The sequence below is a fragment of the Pelobates fuscus genome, chromosome 9, assembly GCF_036172605.1.
Source record: "Pelobates fuscus isolate aPelFus1 chromosome 9, aPelFus1.pri, whole genome shotgun sequence".
Classification (NCBI taxonomy): domain Eukaryota; kingdom Metazoa; phylum Chordata; class Amphibia; order Anura; family Pelobatidae; genus Pelobates; species Pelobates fuscus.
The window spans coordinates 79,898,816-79,920,109 of NC_086325.1; the positions used below are offsets into that span (position 1 = coordinate 79,898,816).

At 36.5% G+C, this 21,294-nt stretch overlaps 1 protein-coding gene across 2 annotated transcripts in view; it reads left to right on the top strand.

The window, feature by feature from the left end:
• The window catches only part of STAG2 (STAG2 cohesin complex component), an 80,800-nt gene that overhangs the window by 44,323 nt on the left and 15,183 nt on the right, over positions 1-21,294 (top strand). For both annotated transcript variants that reach the window (XM_063432108.1, XM_063432109.1), the window contains exons 6-20: positions 2,004-2,100; positions 2,343-2,419; positions 3,345-3,549; positions 4,546-4,697; positions 5,585-5,658; positions 5,760-5,883; positions 9,027-9,125; positions 9,218-9,297; positions 10,355-10,462; positions 12,749-12,860; positions 13,795-13,912; positions 15,914-16,017; positions 16,644-16,736; positions 18,030-18,119; positions 20,819-21,022. In XM_063432108.1, coding sequence (XP_063288178.1) covers positions 2,004-2,100; positions 2,343-2,419; positions 3,345-3,549; positions 4,546-4,697; positions 5,585-5,658; positions 5,760-5,883; positions 9,027-9,125; positions 9,218-9,297; positions 10,355-10,462; positions 12,749-12,860; positions 13,795-13,912; positions 15,914-16,017; positions 16,644-16,736; positions 18,030-18,119; positions 20,819-21,022 — 1,737 coding nt within the window. The remainder of the gene's footprint in view (positions 1-2,003; positions 2,101-2,342; positions 2,420-3,344; positions 3,550-4,545; positions 4,698-5,584; positions 5,659-5,759; positions 5,884-9,026; positions 9,126-9,217; positions 9,298-10,354; positions 10,463-12,748; positions 12,861-13,794; positions 13,913-15,913; positions 16,018-16,643; positions 16,737-18,029; positions 18,120-20,818; positions 21,023-21,294) is intronic.

Genomic DNA, 21,294 nt, shown 5'->3' on the forward strand with positions numbered 1-21,294 from the left:
TAATCTAAGTTTTAGATTAACCCCAGTAAATAATGCACAATTTAATGTATGTAAGGTTTTTCATTTGGGGTCTGTCTACAAAACAGTGATTTTTATTTATTTTGTATTTGGGCAGTGGAGTGTCCCTTTAGGATATATAATATAGCTAAAAAAAACCCTCATTGTACCAACAATAAGAGAACACGTACTTTGCTATCACGAGCATCACCTTTAACCCCTTAAGGACCAAACTTCTGGAATAAAAGGGAATCATGACATGTCACACATGTCATGTGTCCTTAAGGGGTTAAGGGACCTATATTTTGGCAGGATCAACAGTACTCTTTTAGATTTTGAACTCATTAGACCTTTCTATTAATACATTGTATGTTCCACGTGAGACACTGATTCCACCCATCCCAATTGCAGAGTACACAAAGACACATATTACACACATGCGGCTCCACAGTAGGATCTCCTCCATACACCGTGTAGCCTAACCATCCACTTCTTTGTAGTCTAACCACCCACCCATAACCTGAGGCCTAGCTGTACTGATGGCCGGCCTGAAACTGAGCTTGGCAACTGCAGAATAACTGAAAGAAGGGGAGGATTCACCTAGAAAGAAGAAATGTCAGCAGGGATAGAGTCCCATAATAGAACCCATAACCTATTATGGCTGGGAATTGGCTGTATTGTACTCGTGGTCCCTGGGAATACAACCACTTTTGAGAGAGAATAAATCTGTATAAGAAAGTATTAACAGTACAAAGGAATGAATTGGGATTGTGATTTTCATAATCAAAGTATTGATTTTGTTAATTAGTTGTTGCAGCTCTAGTCAGTAATATTCTATGCTAGGGCTATGCACAGTACCCTGTGCCTTTAGGGATGTGATTGAAAATCTTATTTTGTGTTTTTCTGCTTGACACAGATATCCCTTGTACTAATAAGCACTAAAAAAGTGTTCTTATATTGGATTGAAGATATTGTACTAAACATAAGATTAATATAGATCAACATGGTCTTAATTGTGAGGACTTTTTCTTTCCTAATAATTAGCTGAGATACTTGGTAAAGTTGACTGTTTGGGTAAATTGGCATTTAAATGTCTTTCTGTGCCCTGGTAATAAGCATATTAGAGATACAAACTCTTATTGTTCTGTAAGTGGCTGACGCAAGTTGGTAGACTCTAAGTTCCAAATAGGCCTCTTGGAGAGCCAATATGATGTGCTCATAATGGCAGTATTATCAAGGATTTCCTTGATGGGTTGATTGAATTTTGTTTATAAATGAAATCTTGCTAGGTGTAATATTGTTACTACCACACCATATTGACCTAGGTTTTATTAGTTAAGGTATATTTTGACATATTTATCAAATGCACAAGTCAGACTTCTTTAGGATTCTGTCAGATTTTATTTTGCAGCTACACATGTTGTAAATCCATGCAGTTCTGGACATCGCTTTGAATTGTTTATAGTGCCCAGAGTCCCCCTGATACTGTTCCTCCCTTCAGTGTTAAACCACTATAGAGCAGTTTAACACTAAATAAGGGTTCATGGCAACCCACAGTCCGGCCCATTATGGAGGTGTGGCTAAGGCAGAGATTACACACTTTCTTGTAGTCAGACCCATCACACCGTCAGTTTGAGCTCTGATAGGTTAAAACCAGTCAGCTGTCACTCGCAGCCAATGCCAGCTGCTTATTGCCGCTCCGTATAATACTTAGCCAAAGCAGCACTGCGGGGATGGACTGCTGGGGACTCACATTTAGCATTAAAATATTAAATATTGTTTATTGTGTAATGAAATGATGGTACCAGGAGACTCCAGATACTATTGCTAGTTTAATGAGATGAAGTATACACAATGCCTGCAGTGTCCCTAAATTGTCCATAATGTATTAAAGTAAGGTGTTTGTGACTGCATTATTGAAAAAAAAAAATAATTATGCGTGCCATCTTCAAGCTCTCAATATAGAATTATTGTGTGCTTAACTGGCTTTCTTCCTGTCTTTTTAGTCTGTTGTAGATGACTGGATCGAAGCATATAAACACAATAAAGATGTAGCACTGCTTGATCTCATCAACTTCTTTATTCAGTGTTCAGGATGTAAAGGTAATAACAATAACTCATATGTCTTGATTGTATTTCCTGTCTGATGTCAGTTTTGTCCTTTTTTTATGTTGCATGTGTTTGTTAAAATGCCCAGCCAACACACATTTATAAATGTTTAAAATATATTGACAATTCTACATTATGAAGAAAAAACTAGAGGCATAACCAATTTCATCAAATTATACACACTGTATTTATTGGTTATTCTTCTAAAACTGTTTTTTGTTTTTCTTTTCTTCAAGGTGTTGTCTCTGGAGACATGTTCCGCCATATGCAAAATTCGGAAATAATTAGAAGAATGACAGAAGAATTTGACGAGGTAATTTAAAGGTTTTTTTTTTTTTTTTTTTAAATCTGACTTGTATACTGTTCTGGACCTTTAGGCATTTTAACTCTTACTAGCTGATAAATGCTACAAACTTATTGTACATGTTTATATATAGGTGGATTTCAAAAAAATGTTAGTTAAATATGTTTTGTCAAAAAGAAAGGAACTGTTAGGAACAGAAAAGGGGGTTATAAACCCTAGATCACAAATGAGTAAAAAAACAGGTGGAGTGAAATTCCCAACAGGTCTAGAAAATGGATAAATAAAACTTTATTATATCTTGAATAAAAGTTACGTAAGACTTTTCTAGATATTTGTTACTTTGAAAGTATAATAGAGACATATAACCACAAATATGATCAGCCCAATATAATGCTAAAGATTGTGGTTGAAGTTAGAAAAGTGATATAATGTATCCACCAAGGGCAGTGGAAACCGTAAACTGTAACCGTAACTAATGTAGAAATTAACAGCAAAATACAAATTTCCTCTTTCTCAAGGCCTAATGAATGCCCTTGCAAGTACATCATGCATTAAGAAAAGAGCAACCCAAAATGTTTGTTTTTTCCTTGTCCTTCAACAAACCACTTGTAGCACTATCACATCTACTAATGCTGCCCTATTTTTTTGTCTCTTTATATTTTGCTAACTTTTCTCTGCTTGCTGCACATAGTTAAAGTATTTTGTTTCATAAAACTGTTTAAGGTACTGCAGTAACCTTTTTTTTTCTTTTTCTTTTTTTCCAAATGTATGTGGCCACTAATATTCACAATCTGTGCATGGTATTTTGTAAAGCTTCAGTGTTTTCAAAAATCTACTCTGAAATATGTTAATACATTGGTTTACCGTTGCCATCAAGTAGCATTTGTGCTCAATTTAGTGCTTGAATTTTTATTAATTTTTTTTTTAAATGTAGGATAGTGGAGATTACCCATTAACTATGGCTGGTCCTCAGTGGAAGAAATTCAAATACAGTTTTTGTGAGTTCATTGGAGTCCTGGTTCGCCAATGTCAATACAGCATTATATATGACGAGTACATGATGGACACTGTTATTTCCCTTCTCACTGGACTTTCTGACTCTCAAGTGCGAGCATTTCGACATACAAGCACCTTAGCAGGTTAGTAGTAAATCATTGTACTTTATTAAGGTTTTTTTTTTAAATTCCATTTTTTATGCAATTCTCTACCAGAATGGAGAGTTCTTAAAGCGACACTATAGGTGCCCATACCACTTTATCTCATTGAAGTGTTCCTGTCCCTTAACCCTGCTAAGTAAAACTGTAGAGAAGTTTTAGAGAACTTGCAATGTTTACATTGCAGTATTAAGACTGCGCAGTCTTCCAGCTAGAGGCACTTCCTGCTGTTTCTTGAATTTTAATTCTGTGAAACAATGCTGAACATCCTCATGCTGTGCATGAAGACGTCTAGCATCTTCTAAATCAATGCTTTCCTATGAGGAAGGCCTATTGCGTGGGCAGTGCTTGCAACGCATGCACATTAGGTTCCCTCTCATGATGATGGAGGAGGTGGAGTAGGAGCCGAGGGACTTTGGCGCTAGAATAGGGAAAGTGAAAAAGGAAAGGTGTTTTTTTTTTTTACCCTTTCATTGCCTTGGGGGGCTTAGGAGCAGAGGGACACTGTAGTGTTAGGGATACAGCCTCTTAACAAATTGTGATTTACGTTCTGTTGTATTATTCTTTATATGTTTTGTAAACTCAATTAGTGTTCTCCGTTGGTATGGCGTTTGTGGCATCTTTCTCTTTCTAACTTGTCCAGTGTAAGTCAGTTTTCTGTTGTTTTTACCATTTAAACAGAAGCATTGATACATTCCAGAGTTGCACTTAGACACATGATTGATTAGGTGTAAGGTTTTTTTCACATTTGCTTTCTTTCAACACCCTCTCTAGTATGCCTAGATACAAGAGCCAGTGCCTTTCACTGGGAATTGCTCTGTCAATGGGAATGAGAATCTTAATGACACTGTCAACTATTCAATGTTTTGTTTTTTTTCTGATTCAGTGTGCTTGCTCTTCTGTATGTGTACATACAGCATGTATTTGCTTATGTATGTAGATATATTTATGATTACTAAAAACATATTCTTTTTTCTATAGCTATGAAGTTAATGACCGCGTTGGTTAATGTGGCCCTTAACTTGAGTATTAACATGGACAATACACAAAGACAGTATGAGGCGGAAAGAAACAAGATGATTGGGAAACGAGCTAATGACAGACTGGAGCTTTTATTGCAGAAACGAAAAGAGGTCAGACTATAGAAAGATATTGTCTAAAGCTGTTTTTTTTCTTTCTTTTTTTCTTTTTTTTATGTTGTATACAATTGATTATTGTGGATATTATTTGTACAGCACTTAATATGCATTGTCTATTATCTCACTGAAATGTCATTACTATTAATCCTTAAATATGATTGTAAAAGAAAGTGGCTGAAATGCACATATTTAAATGGCAGATTCTACTTATTATCAAAGGATTACAACTGCTCACATGAAAAAATAATTGTGCACATCCATTTATATAATTCCTATCTCTAAATGCACTTAGTAGGAAATAACTAATAGTATGCTAGCTCCAATCTACATTCCAAAACAACACAACTGCTTATAGATGTGGAAGTCAACAATGAAATTCTGTAGCAGACCCAATAAAAATGATCTAACTTAAGTGGAAATCTATGCATAATAGAAGCTGGTTGTTAGCTTAGAGTGACTACTGAATGAACTAAAGTCTATGTCACAGAGCCAATCCATGTAATTGTTAACACACATGTTAATTATTTTTAGACATTCAGATATATTGTAATCCAACTCCACTTTAAAAATTTTTTTTAGTACAAATATTTTTGCTTTAAGTAGACTGGCATATGTACGCATTCATAATTTTTTGTAATAAAATGTAGTGGTTTCTTTTGCATCTAATGTGTGCACAGTGCTAAATAAAACTAAAAAAAGGAATTGACCAGCATTGTAAAAAACAAAACATTTTCTAATTGACAAATATTAAATTGTACACCGTGCTGTCTCCTTGTGTTTAATTAGCGTGGTGTACACAACTTGTGCTAAATGATCTTTATATGTAAATCACTGTCGTAACAGAGCGAGCTCATAGGTACATGTTTATTTTTGTAATGCAGCTCCAAGAAAACCAAGATGAAATCGAAAACATGATGAACGCAATATTTAAAGGAGTTTTTGTTCACAGATACCGGTAATCTATAATCAAAGTACAAAATAATTACTTTGCCCAGTCTCTGTTTTTTCAAATATGTAATTTTTGTGCTTTTTTTTTTTTTTTTTTTTTTTTTGCAGGGATGCTATTGCAGAAATCAGAGCAATTTGTATTGAAGAAATTGGTGTTTGGATGAAAATGTATAGTGATGCCTTTCTTAATGACAGCTACTTAAAATATGTTGGCTGGACTATGCATGATAAGGTATGTTTGCATATATCATGACAGCAAGGGAATAATATTGTATTTGCAGTTTTATTTTAGCTTTATGTTTTCTGGAAACTTTCAAAAGTTATATTTTCATCAAGTCTTCAGTACCATCGCCATGTTTAGCTCCTTTTAAGTTTTTTTTTCTGCTATGAAGTAGTGTAATTTTAAAAATGTAAACATATGGTACCACTCCCAGTTTAATATCAAATAATTTCAGTACCACCCTCCTCTAAGCCACATTGATAATTTGGAATTAACCTGCCCCCCAGCACTTGCCTATCACTGCTTTTCAGGTTTGATTATTAATGTAACCCTGTTGCCAGGAATAGCCAATTTTTTCCCTCTTCTTTTCTCAAAACAAATGTTAATTTAATTTTTTTTACTGACAATATATATTTTCTTCTCCTTTCTTTTTTTTTTTTTTTTTTTAAATATTTTTTATATTCATTAAAAAAAAACACATAAAAAGACAAATACATACCCGTATATACTCGAGTATAAGCCGACCCGAATATAACCCGAGGCCCCTAATTTTACCCCAAAAAACTGGGAAAACTTATTGACTCGAGTATAAGACTAGGGTAGGAAATGCAGCAGCTACTGGTAAATTTCTAAATAAAATTAGATACTAAAAAAAATATATTAATTGAATATTCATTTACAGTGTGTGTATGAATGCAGTGTGAGTGTGTGTGATGCAGAGTGTGTTAGTGTATGTGTTGCAGAGCCTTGGTAGGGGGTCGGCATTTTTATTTTTTTTTAATTATTATTTTAATATTTTTTTGTTATATTATTATTTTTTATTTCATTATTATTTTATTTTATTTTATTATTATTTTATTTTATTTTTGTCCCCCCTCCCTGCTTGTTAGCTGGCCAGGGAGGGGGGCTCTCACTCCCTGGTGGTCCAGTGGCATTGGCTGTGTAGGAGGGGGCTGGCAGGAAGTGTTTACTTACCTCTCCTGCAGCTCCTGTCAGCTCCTTCCTCCTCCGTGCCGGTCCGGTCAGCTCCCTCTGCAAGTCCCAGTGTAAGTCTCGCGGCCGTGCGGAGCATTGCCACGGTAACCTGTGGCAACGCTCTGACCCCGCGGCTCTCGCGAGACTTACAGTGGGACTTGCAGAGGGAGCTGACCGGACCGGCGCGGCGCGGAGGAGGGAGCTGACAGGAGCTGCAGGAGAGGTAAGTAACAGCTTCCTGACAGCCCCCAACAGCCCCTTGTCTGTATTATGGCAATGTAAGTTGCCATAATACAGACATTGACTCGAGTATAAGTTGAGTTGGGGTTTTTCAGCACAAAAAATATGCCGAAAAACTCGACTTATACTTGAGTATATACGGTACATATGCATAGTACATTTACTTTTATCTTATAATATCTAAATGAGATTTAAAAGTCCTGAAAAAAATACAAATGGATATGCCTGTAAAAAAAAAATCAAAAAAAAAATCCCATCTTTAAATTATTTCAAGCTCCTAACTGGGGTCTAATCTTTTTATCCAATATTCACACATATCTACTTTGTAAGATCTCAAATGTATTAGCCTTGTGAAGCCAAGTTCCATCCTACGTTGCCAGATGATTTGTTCTTTTAAGCCATCCCGATTTGGGATATGTAATGATTTCCAATTTCTGGCTCTCATCAACTTTGCAGCTGTCAGTCTGTTTATACTATAGGGAGTTTGTCCTTATACATTTCCTTTAGCTTCAGGTGGAGTAGAGATATATTGGGACATTTGAAACTCTGTTCCAAATAGCTTCCCTATTAATAAATCCAAAAAATGAAACCCCAAATCTTACAAAGATGCAGATTCACCATATGTGTTCAAAATTGCACATATCCTCTCCGCATCTCCAGCAGTTACTACAATCTGTGTTGTACTTTGTACTGTGCCTCTCTCAAGTTAAGACTGAGTATCTTGATTGAAAGTGCTTTTATTTTGTGTTTTTTCAGCAATAGGTTCTCTTCTTTGGCCTAATGTGTATATTACTTGGGTCTATCTAAAAAATTAAAAAATTAAAATATAAATAAATAAATATATATATTCTGTCTTAGTAAAGCTTCCATGCCTTCTATTGCTTTCAAACTCTACACTTTTTTAGAGGTACTCCCCAACATGCAAGTAATTAAATAGTTATTTTTCTAGGGGATTAGGGAAGGGTTTGATTTTTCTGTGGGTAACTATATATGCTATTGCGGAGATACTGCATCTACACAAGCTTCCCAAATTAATATTCTCTGTCTTTGCTACCACAATTTTTAAATATAGGTGAGACCCCGTAAACCCCCTTTCTAACTTTATTTTTTTTATTATATTCCAATTTTCAATTATATTCCTTAATGTCAATAATACAAGAATATATATATTTGTTTTCTTCCCCTGTGACAAAAATAATATTATATCTTTAACTATAGAAAGATCCATTTATTTTGATTCCATCTTTCCTTTTTTGTGATTGTTTTGTTTTGTTGTTGTTGTTGTTGTTGTTGTAATCATGGCATGCATCAGTCTATTTGCTAAATAATCATTATAAATATCTGGCAGTCCCATGCTAACATGTTTAATATTTCCAGATAGCATCTTCCCATTTATTTGTGGTCTTTTTCCTAACCATGTAAAATGCAAGTAAGCAGTGTGTTAACATTTTTAGCCAAATTTGCAGGCATCTTATAGGGACTAGTCTAAATATGTAGCTCCATTTAGGTAGTATGTAGGCCCTAAGGATAATCTCTCCGACTAAGACAAACTTAGATTTCATAAACTTTTTAAATTCTTATTGGTTTGTTTCAGTAGTGGGGGGAAGGTTTCTTTCCATTAGGGTCTCTGGAGTTGGTGTGCTATTAATAGCAAATTATGTGGTGGTATTCTTAGCCCAAATCAAGCCAAACCTTCCTATATAATTTTCTATTTTTGTTTTAATATATTTTTTTTGGTAGGAAAATGAATGTCTCCAAATTAGTTTTACACGGGACTACGAGAGTTGCTTACAATTTTACCAGCGTGCCAACATCTACTCTCCTAATGCTGTTTCTCTAATAATAGAAATGTCTGTCTTTTAGTATATTTAAAAAAAAAATTATTTAATATATTTACTTCTATGAGAATTCTTTTTAATGTTGTTTTTGCTTTATTTTAGCAAGGGGAGGTGCGACTGAAATGTTTGACAGCTTTGCAAGGACTTTATTACAATCGAGAGCTGAACTCCAAACTTGAGCTGTTCACAAGTCGATTTAAGGTAAATATTTTAATGGTAATCAGAATTGCTAAGGATGCCTATGTTTCACGCCACTGACGTTTTTTTTTAAATTTCATTTATGTAATCTGTAGGATCGAATTGTGTCAATGACTCTGGACAAGGAATATGATGTTGCAGTACAAGCAATAAAGCTTCTCACACTTGTTTTACAGTAAGTTTGTTCTAGTGTTGACAGTTTTAAGAAAAAAATGTGGTGTTATTGTATGCCCCCTTCATCTTTTTTCATATCCTACTCCTCTAACATTTTCTGCTTGCAAGTAAACACTCACCTCACCTTGATGTATCCAATTTCCTATCCCCATCCTCATTGTCTTTCATTATATTCTCTCATGTGCTTATTTTTTTATTTTTTTTGGGGGGGTGGTGGGGTATTTAATTTTCTCACAGAATTGTGTGTTTTTGCTTTGGCAAAATGTTAACACTGTGTGATCGCTGTATTTATCCTGACTTGTTTGATGCTGCTTTATGCGACTATTAAGGCAGGGGCATGTATTACATGAACAAATAAAGAATACATTACACAGAGCAAGTCCCGCTTGGTGCTCTGCATAGATGAGGGACGTTTGCATCAGGAAATATTTGTGTTTCTGAATTTGGACATTTGCTAAAATATTCTTGCCCATGCAGAAATAATGGACTGGCAGTTATTTGCAACTCAAGATAAAATAAAAACGGTATTCAGAAAATACGTTTTTAGGCTGTGAAGAATAATTTGTTATGAAATACTTTTCTTCTCACAAGTTCAAGCTGGATGCCTCAAACGGAGGCAATTTATGAATCATAGGAAAATCTAGAATTTGTGCTGTGTTTTTGTTCCAGTGTAATTCGTTTTTTTCCCTTTAAAGGGACACTATTGGCACCCTGACCACTTAATCTCATCGAAGTGGTCTGGATGTAGTATCCCTGTTCCTTTAATCCTGCAATATAGTGGGAATTCTTGTAAAGTACAATTATAACTTTTTTTCTATTGTTTTTTTCTTTTCTTGTGCTGTTAGAGCAATTCTCAGTTATGATTCATCTAAGGTCAAGGAAGCCTGTTTTCAATTAATTGGAAAATCTTTCAAACAACTGCTTACTTTTGAGGCTGTTTTGTTGCAACCCACCTGCTCATTAAAATTACAGGAGTTACCTTCTCATATAAATACAGCATATTTGCATCTTTTTGAGACTTACCGTTACTTTAAAACATTTTTTTCCCCTTTTTGTAGAAGTAGTGATGAAGTTCTGACTGCTGAAGACTGTGAAAATGTCTACCATCTGGTTTATTCAGCCCATCGACCAGTAGCTGTTGCAGCTGGAGAGTTCCTTTACAAAAAGTAAGAATTCTGTTCAAACGTTCTCTACAAATAACACTGCTGTTATTGATGACTACATGCCACATAATATATTGTAGAAATGTATTTTGATTACATGTGGCATATATTAAAATTACACAATAGGTCTTGTACTGACTGTTGATATAAGTGTGATAGCCCTTCATCATTCTGTTAAAATTATCTTTCTAACTGACTAAAATTCTATCTTTTCTTAATCCTTTATGCCTACTACAAATGTCCTGGATACTGCTAGGCAGTCTAAAGTCAATGTGTTTGTAACGGCTACCCTAGTAGTGAGAGGGTATCAGCCGTTGGAGACGTCCTTTTTCCTGGCAAGTTGCTGTATAGTAGTGGAGTTACTTATTCCCATCCACGAGATCCAAGAGAAGAGTCAGGCATAGCTATTAAAAGAGCAAGGTGGTTATGCAGACGAGGCTAAGTTTTGAAGGGTCAAGAAGAACTAAATTTTAATGACAAGCATTCTCCTTTTATGTGATTCTGCCCATGCAAGGGAGACACCTACATAATTAGCACAGTAAACAATAACAGACAGTGTTCAACCCACACATCTCCTCCCCTCAGATAAACATTTAACATAATTAACAAGCACACATTTTTACCCTAGTTTTGGATGTACCACAAATACTTGGGGTACATTCATAAATCCAGTATCCCCAGATAGCCCTAATCTGGGGGAACAACATATTAAAAAATCATCCCATTCGGTTAAGGGGTTCGGGAGTTATGGAGCTTTAAAGTTCGGTCCTCGTTCGTGCGGTAAAAAGTCCCGAAAAGCTTGCCGTGGATATCTTGATGGTCGCTAGAATCCCTGTATGTTGTATAGTCTTTCTACCGAACGGCAGGACGGTCGGTAGTTTTAGCACGAATTTACGGTGTTATGGAGGTCTAAGCGGTGTTCGCCGACTCGAGTGTCCGATTTTAGTTCCAGACACTCGACGGCAAATCACCGCTGTTCGGGAGTTAAGATGGCCGCGAACACGTGTAAAAGTCCAGAAATGGCGGCCACCCAGGAACTGAAACAAAGAGTTCGTGCGTTTCTCATAGGGGTTGTATGTGCCGATCAGGGAGGTAAAATACCACATAATTGGGTAGCAGGGTGGTCCGGTGTTCGGTAGTTTGCATTCGTTTTAATGAGGGCTGAGTCCATACCGTATGGGTCGCATAAATAAACAAATGCTGGTAAAAGTCCCGAACTGTGATGATGAATAATCCCCATGAACCAGGTAAGCATATCCAATTATATCCATGGTCTCTGTTGTTGTATATGTGCCCGGTTAGCTTTTAAAGGGCCGGTAGCAATAATTATTCCCAGGCAAAAGTTCTGTTACAGTGTTTTTCATTTTTTTATTATTATTATTTTATTTTTTTTAAACGGAGAGGCATTATATAATATTTATTTTTATGCCTAAACAATTAAGTAACTATTTAATGAATATACCCCAACACATTTAGAATCTGTAAAAACATAAATAAAAACAGATGTTGGTAAAATAAAAATTGTATAACATATTTAAATACTGGATCTTTTTTAAAAGTATATGGGAGGAAATAAAATGCTTACAATATATTGTTCCATGTTTACAAGTTTTTCTTCAGCCTTTTAGGAGATCCCTATCTTATCTTACACAGGGGGGCTACTAGGCCCCCATTCTTCTTCAAGTCCTATAGTAAACATTCTACTGAAGCCTAGTTAAACTCTAGGTTCTAAAATGAATCTTTCCAGGAAGTTTAAAGGGAGGATGTATGATGGACAGCCAATGAATGTGTGGCCAGGGCTGCAGAAATAAAGTGGTTTGACTCCTAAATGGCAGATAACTTGAGCAGTTGGACTGCAAGAGTATGATCTATGCACCAAACCACTTCATTAAGTTAAAATGCTTTTAATGCATTGGCTGACATTTATATTATTTTACCATGAAAGCTAAAGCATTTCGTATGCAGATATGTATACTTTTTTCTATTATTCAACAGAACCCTGTTCCTCTTGATATGCATAAAACATTTTGTGCCTTGTTGCGATGAATAATTAATTTACAGTTGTGCACCCTACAACTGGAAGTTAGACCTGCATAGCCACAGGAGCCTAATTTAGCAAGGTTACATAGATAAGTTTTGTATTGATGTCCAGTTTATTGCAAGAGAGCCCCACTCAAAATGCAGCTCTGCTCCTGAAGTGCATGGCCTAAAGCCACACCTTGTTGCTGTAATATTTGTTGTGTGAGTTTTTGTTAATTTTTTTTTCATTTTCTTTAAATTTAATGACAGGCTCTTTAGTTGTCGAGATCCTGAAGAGGATGGTATAATGAAGAGAAGAGGAAGACTGAGCCCAAATGCAAACCTTGTTAAAACTTTGGTATTCTTCTTCTTGGAAAGCGAGGTAACATTTCATGATATGCACAGTTACATGTGTTGCTTAATTTGTGTTGGTGATGCAAAAAAATAAATAAAATAAAAATGAGGTTGTACCTGAGCTGTTGGCATAAATGAAGCTGCCAATGGGGAATAAAAAAAATAGAGAACGGTTGTTTCTTTCCCAACATTTTCCCAAAGATGTAATCATTAGTCTGCATGTATTTAATTCCTACTATAACCTTTGTTTACAAATTGGTTTGGATGTTATTCACTATAATAAATTGCCCTATTAAAGAAACACTATAGTGTCAGGAATACAAATGTGCATTCTTGACACTATAGGTCTAAATAGCTTTTTAGTTCACCTGCCCCCATTGTCCCCAGTTAAAAAGATGATTTACCAAGCTTTTCCAGCACTGTGCGAGTTAGGTCGCTACTGGCCCTCTCCATGCTCTGCCCCCTTGGCTGAGATCATCAAACTTGATGATCTCAGCCAATCCAATGCATTCCCATAGGAAAGCATTGGTATGCCATGGTGCATGCACTGCAAAACGCCACTCTGAGCCAATCCGCATCTCCTCATAGAAATGCATAGACTCTGTGCATCCACGCAGAGCGTGTAGTCGCTTAACATGCACTGGCCCAGGAAGCACCTCTAGTGGCCGTTTGAGTGACGGCCACTAGAGGTGTTCGTGGACCACAATGTAAACATTGCCTTATTTCTGAAAAGGCAGTGTTTACATTAAAAACCCTGCAGGGGCAGGTTATAGACACCAGAACAACTACATTAAGCTTTAGTTGTTTTGGTTACTATAGTGTCCCTTTAAGAGTGTTCACTTGCTGTATTCATGTTTTGAAATTGCCTAAGTTTTTTGCTTTGCTAATGGGTGCTTAATCCAATTTTTTTTACTGTAAGCAAATATATAGGTTTATGTAATCTTTGTGGTCTTGTTTGATAGTTGCATGAACATGCAGCATACCTTGTGGACAGCATGTGGGACTGTGCCACTGAACTTCTAAAGGACTGGGAATGTATGAACAGCCTCTTGTTAGATGATCCATTGAATGGAGAGGAGGGTGAGTGTGTCATCAATAGGCATTTTATTGTTTGCAATGTTTTATTGTTCCTTATAGAATATGCCCTGCATGCTGAACTGCCTTGTTATTGCTTCTTTTACTTATTTTAGGTTCTGTCGCAGCAAACGTCTGTAATATGAATATAGTGTCGCAGATTGCACACAAGATCCAATTATAACTATTTTAGCAATTGTATAATTATAGTAATTTTCCATCCTGTGAACTTTACAATTTCACCATGAATCTGTTTGTAATGTTTGACATCTCCTCTTAATCCCTTTAATGAATAATATGTGCACCCAAATCTCAGAGGTAGCCTCTCGTACCCCATCTAATTTTATTTATGAGTGTCAACATATTTTTAGCTTTCAAATTTTAAAAAAAATACTATTGTATTCTCTTCAGATTCAATAATCTGTAACTTGTGTGATCCTATTTCAGCTTTATTTTCTGTTTGATAAATGGGGAACAACAAAGATGTTGTCAATAATGTGCTGGTTATAAGACTTGGACATTCATTTTCATTTGAATTTCACACTGTTCATTCACATGAATCACGAATGAACAAATAGCAATATTCATGAAATGATTGAAAAGCAAAGTGCCCATGAATGAAAATTCACCCTTTCACCTTGCCCATTTGGCTTTTGCCTAATTACCAGCTCCCTCCTTGTCATTGGTTCATTTAAAAATATAAGCAGTGGGGAGCTCTTCTCCCTGCCATTCCCCCTCACCCCCCTCCCCCCCCCCCCCACCCAATGGGTTAAATTAACTATGAGAGATATCTCCCAATCTAAGCATGAAATAAAATCTCTTTGGTGGTCAATATAAACCCCATATTAGTATAGGCTCTAAATAGAAAAGTGGGGTGGACATAGTGTCTTTCCCATGGCCTGCTGGTGGGGACTGTTAAAGGGACACTATAGTCAACTGAACAACTTTAGCTTAATGAAGCAGTTTTGGTGTATAGAACATGCCCCTGCAGCCTCACTGCTCAATCCTCTGCCATTTAGGAGTTAAATCCCTTTGTTTATGAACCCCAGTCACACCTCCCTGCATGTGACTTGCACAGCCTTCCATAAACACTTCCTGTAAAGAGAGCCCTATTTAGGCTCTCTTTATTGCAAGTTCTGTGTAATTAAGATTTTCTTATCCCCTGCTATGTTAATAGCTTGCTAGACCCTGCAAGAGCCTCCTGTATGTGATTAAAGTACAATTTAGAGATTGAGATACAATTATACAATTATTTAAGGTAAATTACATCTGTTTGAAAGTGAAACCAGTTTTTTTTTCATGCAGGCTCTGTCAATCATAGCCAGGGGAGGTGTGGCTAGGGTTGCATAAACAGAAACAAAGTGATTTAACTCCTAAATGACAGTGAATTTAGCAGTGAAATTGCAGGGGAATGATCTATACACTAAAACTGCTTTATTTAGCTAGAGTAATTTAGGTGACTAGAGTGTTCCTTTAAGTACAGGTTCACCCAGGACACCTCCCCACCCATAGGCAACGGGTGGGTGCTAATAATATAACATACAAGCCAAGAAGGGATTGACATACTGTCGTCCACTGCCCCCCCACCCCTCCCCCTTTAAAATTTTGAGCATTTAAAAACATGTAAAAGTTTTACTCCCTGCAACTTCCATTTTTAACCCCTCACTCACCAAGAATAAGTGACAGGTGAAAAATAAAAGCTGCCAAATTTTGTTTGAAATGAAAATATGTAAACAGTATTTGGCAGAATCTAACAAAAGCATAATTCAGTTCGGTGGAATAGCTTTGTTTTTGTTTTTTTGTTTATTTCTGTTCAAACTATTTTGATGAACAAAGTTTTCATTCATATTGAAAAATATACATTATTTACCAAGTCATTTAGTTACTATCCAGGGTGTTTACATAGCACTGCAGTGCCAATACTATATGTACCTGGCTGATTATTATTTAAGGAAATGTGAGATATCGGTATTTAATTATTATTTTTTTCTTTCACTTTTGATGAAGCACTGACAGACAAACAGGAAAGTGCATTGATTGAAATCATGCTCTGTACAATTCGACAAGCTGCTGAGTGCCACCCTCCTGTTGGCAGGGGAACAGGAAAAAGGGTAACACATTATTTTATTAATATCTCCCTTTTATTCTTTGTCAGTATCATTCTTCCATTTCACTTAGATACGTTTTAGTTTTCCCTGTGCTGGTCATTCGTGATGGTATGGTTTTCCTCTAATACATGCTTTGCTGTTTTCCGTATGTTTTATATTGCATGATATTAGGTTATGGTTGGTGTAACATTTTGTAGGGATTCATTTTTAGTGTAAGCGTAGTAGTTAATGGTTAGTGATGGTTCAATGTAAAGGGTTAATGTTTATGGTAATGTGTTAGGGTGGTGAATAATTAAAGGGAGAACTTTACTGTAAGGGCAGCACTGGGATATCCATGTCCAAGTTCCTGCGTAAGATCAGTGGTAGGTACAGTACTGAATGACAACTTTTTCCGCTTCCGCCATCAAAGTCAAGTGTTTAACTCTAATTTCTGGTGCGTGTGTGTGTGTGTATATATAATATAATATACCAGCTGGCCATGTACACATCATGTATAATTTATATCTATATCCAAAAGCAAGTCTTATGACTTGACTGGTGTGCAGATCTATGTTTAATGAATTGACTATCGTATATTTATTTATTATTTTTCTTCTGTGTGACTTATTTTCTGTATTTATTTTTCTCAGGTCTTAACTGCAAAAGAAAAGAAAGCACAGTTTGACGACAAGACGCGTATTACAGAACTCTTTGCAGTATCACTTCCTCAGTTGTTGGCAAAAGTAGGTATATTATGCATTTGAGTATATGTTTGCCATTACAGCTTTTTTTTTTTTTTTTTTTTTTGCACATAGTAGAAATTCTACTGCTTGTTGCTGTTTGTACAAAACTATCCTGGAGCTCCATATCATAATGACTATTTCCATCCTCCTTTTCCTCACTCTAAAATAAAATCTATATTTATTAAAAAAAATTTGGACAAGTACATGTATTCAAGAGAATCTTGAGTAAATTCAGGATGTTCAAAATATGTTGTGTTTATATTTGGAATATCAAATTTTTTTAATTTTTCTCCTTTCTTTTTGGGTATGTTTCATCTAGTGCATTTCAAATTGGTTAACATTAGGTTTGGAAAATGTATGTGCTGTATAATTGTCATTGCTAGTATGTAGTGACAGTCTCTCACAGAGATCCACATTTCCACTGTGCTTCTTTCATACTCTGTTTTCTAGTAGCTTAAAATGTTCCACAGCTATAAGTGTGTCAAAAGCCTCCAAAGCAGAAAACGTAACCTCGTTTGTTGAAGAGCGTTTGATTTACTTCTATTCTGTAGTTTACTCCTAAAAGTGTGCACAGCGTGGTTTTGTCCTTTTAATTGCATGTATTCATTGTATTACTCAAATGGCTTGCAAAAGTACAGATAATAGTCATATACTATCAAATATATATTTCCTTATTTCTAGTGCAGTAGTCTAGCAGTTGCAAAACAATAAAAATGATCACTTCAGCTGTGCGTTCTATGATGCTGTGTGCAAGAGTGCATGCTTCCAATTGTGGTAAACATTTTTAAAGATGCATAAACATTCATCAGATGAGTAAATATTTTCTCGTGCCAGAATATAGTATGTATCGATAGTGTGTTACATACCTGACTCGATTTTTGAAGATAGCATTAGTGTGTGTGTGTGTATATATATATATATGTGTGTGTGTGTGTGTGTGTGTGTGTGTATATATATATATGTGTATATATATATATATATATATATATATATACACACACACACATACATATACGCTTATGCTTTGGTTTTATTTATTTTCAATTCAGGATGTTTTGTAAATATTACTATAAATTGACACTGGTGGAATCAAGTAATGCACCTCCAAAATCAATCTGCTGCCTGGCTGCACATACTGTCGCTCCCGGTGTAACAGATTTGTATCTTTGAACTTTTGGAATGTTGGGAGTTATGTTATTCCTCACTAACTGATTTAGGAAGTTGGAGATTGTACTGCTGACTCCCTGTCTTATGCTATTGGTATAACAAAATGTATTTCCATTTTTTCCCTAGTATTCTGTAGATGCAGAGAAAGTGACCAACCTGTTGCAATTGCCCCAGTACTTTGATTTGGAAATATATACCACAGGACGACTAGAGAAGGTAACTATCTCTAACAAAGTCTCTTTATAGTTGAAATATGTATGGCTTTGCATTCTGTACCACGTTGTAACGTTCTAGGAGTTGTTTTTTAAGATGTATGTAACTTATGCTTAACTAAAGGTTTCTATATTTCCGCATGGCAGATTTTAATCAACATTGAGGAGAAAAAAAAAAAGAATTAATTTCATTAGTCTATATCACAGCTCGTCCTTAAAGGGTCAGTCAAGCGCCATAACCACTATATGCATTTGAACTGTTATGGTACTTGTATACTTTATGGGTCAAATTATTTTTAAGTGCTTTGACCAAAACCTAGTGGAGTGGTCTGAGGCACCCGCAGCCCAGCCCAGATTTACATTGCTATTTCAATATAAAAAATTATAGCCAACGTTTAAATCAAATAATTAATAATGTAAAAAGAACAAAACTGAGTTTTAAGAACCCACCTGCGGGGCAGGGCCGGGCGGCCATGCCGACAGGCTGCAGGTCACTGGAGCTCCTGCTGAATCAGGCTAATTTTGGGGAAAATACCCACCTTATGCTGCATGAGAGCTCTGGAGGTTCGGGGAACGGAGTCCTGGATTGTCCCGGTGTAGCTGGAGTGCCTGTTACCGGGTGACTCTAGGTCCTGGAGAGACATTTTGGGGCTTGAGACCAGAGGCCTACCCAGGAGTAGAGCGGGGCGGACGGCCGCTGCCTCGCATTCCAATCTGGCTACTGTGTTATAGTTGGCGTCCTCCCGGTCTCGTTATCCCGGCCCCCACCAGGCAAGATGTCATCAACACCCAACTACAGGGCGACTAAACGTCGACGGTAAACGGCTCCCACGAGGCCTCCTTAAAATTGACGACGGCGGCTTAACAACTCCACCGGCCTAAACATGGAGAACCTTCTAGGGCGCACGGAAGCAGACTGCTCCACCACAATACGCCTAACCAGCGCTCCCTATCACCGGGACCAGAGACTAACCAAGGGGGTGTACCCAGAGAAGGCATACCCAAGCATCGACCCTAATACAGCGCAGCCCGCACCTGAACACAGTGGCTTTAGTGGCACCACGTTTGCACCCACCAGACAACCGGGAGACCCGGCAATCCGCAACCACGGTGCCCTCTGGCAAGACTTTGGGACTCAGAGGACCTTCTCATAGGGACTATCCCCAAGAATGGGAATAAACTGCCTTTCAACATCTCCTATGCAACCAGAGCCGGAGGTGACCCCAACATCCCACGATGACTGGCACCTAAGGCACACACCACAGAACCTACCGACAGTCTCAAAAGCGGTTACTGCGGCTGCATTTTATAATTACACATACTGCAATGTCATTCATGTTATAATCACCGTTATAAGAAATGCCAGTTTGTTTTTTATGCCTAATGCTGATGATGACATGGTCTACCCTGCTTTGCCTGGTGGTATATTACTTTACTTTTACACTTAATTTAGTTAAGCTTGTTACTATATTATTTTCTAACATGTCAGCAAGTCAATCTGTATTTAAGCCTGTACTTATAACCTTACCTGACACACAAGACTAAAGCTCATAAAAGCGTAACTTAGCATACAAACTACAACTTAACTTTTTTTTTTAAATGTACAGATATCTCCATGCCACTAATGTACAAATGCTGTGTATACATCTCCTAACTCTGCCATTGTGGCATGGACAAACGATCTGTAAATCTCAAGCAACGCTCACCCACTGTTTATATTTTCTCTTACAATACTAAAAATGTGCTGTATACTCATATGCCACGTTATGTTTCAACTGTTCGTTACATTACTGATTGTGACTGCTATTGTGGCTGAACAAACCTATTGTTATACCATGCACAACAAAAATAAAGAATACAAAAAAAAAAAAAGAACCCACCTGCCCCCACCAATTATTAAAACAGTTTTAGTTCTCAAGACAGAAATGGCTATTTATCTTATGACTCATCACAAATTATGAAACATTTTTGTTAGGGGCAGCTTAACCCCTTAAGGACCAAACTTCTGAAGTAAAAGGGAATCATGACATGTCACACATGTCATGTGTCCTCAAGGGGTTAAAGAGTCCATTTCATTAGCTGTGGCTTTACTTATTATTATTTTTTATTTTTTTTGCAAAGACTCTTGGATTGACAAGCTTTGAGAAAGGATGTATGCTTACCTGATAATCTCTCCTTCCTCTGTGCCGACATCTTCTTTTTCAGGACCATAATCCTCTTTCTGGCCTTATTAAAAGTAGAAAATAGTAACAATACTTATTGTAATTTTCTTTTTTCTGTCCGCTTTCCAAGATAACATTACTGATGGGTTGCTGACCCATTTCTCCGGTGTCAGAACATGAACTTTAAATTTAATTAAGGCTATAAATACCACCTACCACCTAGGATCTCCAGTCCTATAACCAAGTCCAAAAATAATATTCAAAGATTGAAAGTGTGATGCTGTTAAGGAAAATAGCCATGAAAAGGCAATGTTGTTGTTTGCTGGATGGCACCATAGTAAAGTAAATAATACCTACCTCCAGCATGGGAGCTACCATCTTAAAGAATCATGCTTCCATTTGCACTCATCTTGTTAATTAGATGGTGCACATGCATAAATGCTGGCAGTGAATGCAGTTAGTAATTGGCTTTAATTAAAATGTCTTATACTTTATCTTGTAGTATAAGGATTCAGTTTAACCTTTGCATTTTTCTTTATAGCATTTAGAGTCCTTGTTGCGCCAAATCCGCAATATTGTAGAGAAACACACAGACGTAGACGTTTTAGAAGCCTGTTCTAAAACATACCATGCACTGTGCAATGAAGAATTCACAATATTTAACAGAGTGGACATCGCAAAGAGTCAGTTGATTGATGAACTGGCAGATAAGTTTAACCGCCTACTTGAAGACTTTTTGCAAGAGGTTTGTGCTTTTTATTTTTTATTAAAAAAATAAAAAATTCTTCTTCTTCACATTGCTTTTATTTAGAGAATGAGTTGCTTGTATTTCCAGCACAACACTGTCCTACCTAAACAGCTTGCTATAACCATGTATTGTAACGTTTTGCTTATCAGAAACTTTTTTTCTGTTTATTTCCCTGCCAATAACCAGAATGTAAGCTGATTTGAGCAGGGCCCTCATCTACCAATAGTTCCTGTGTCATTGTGTAATTGTCTCATTTATTGTAAAATGTT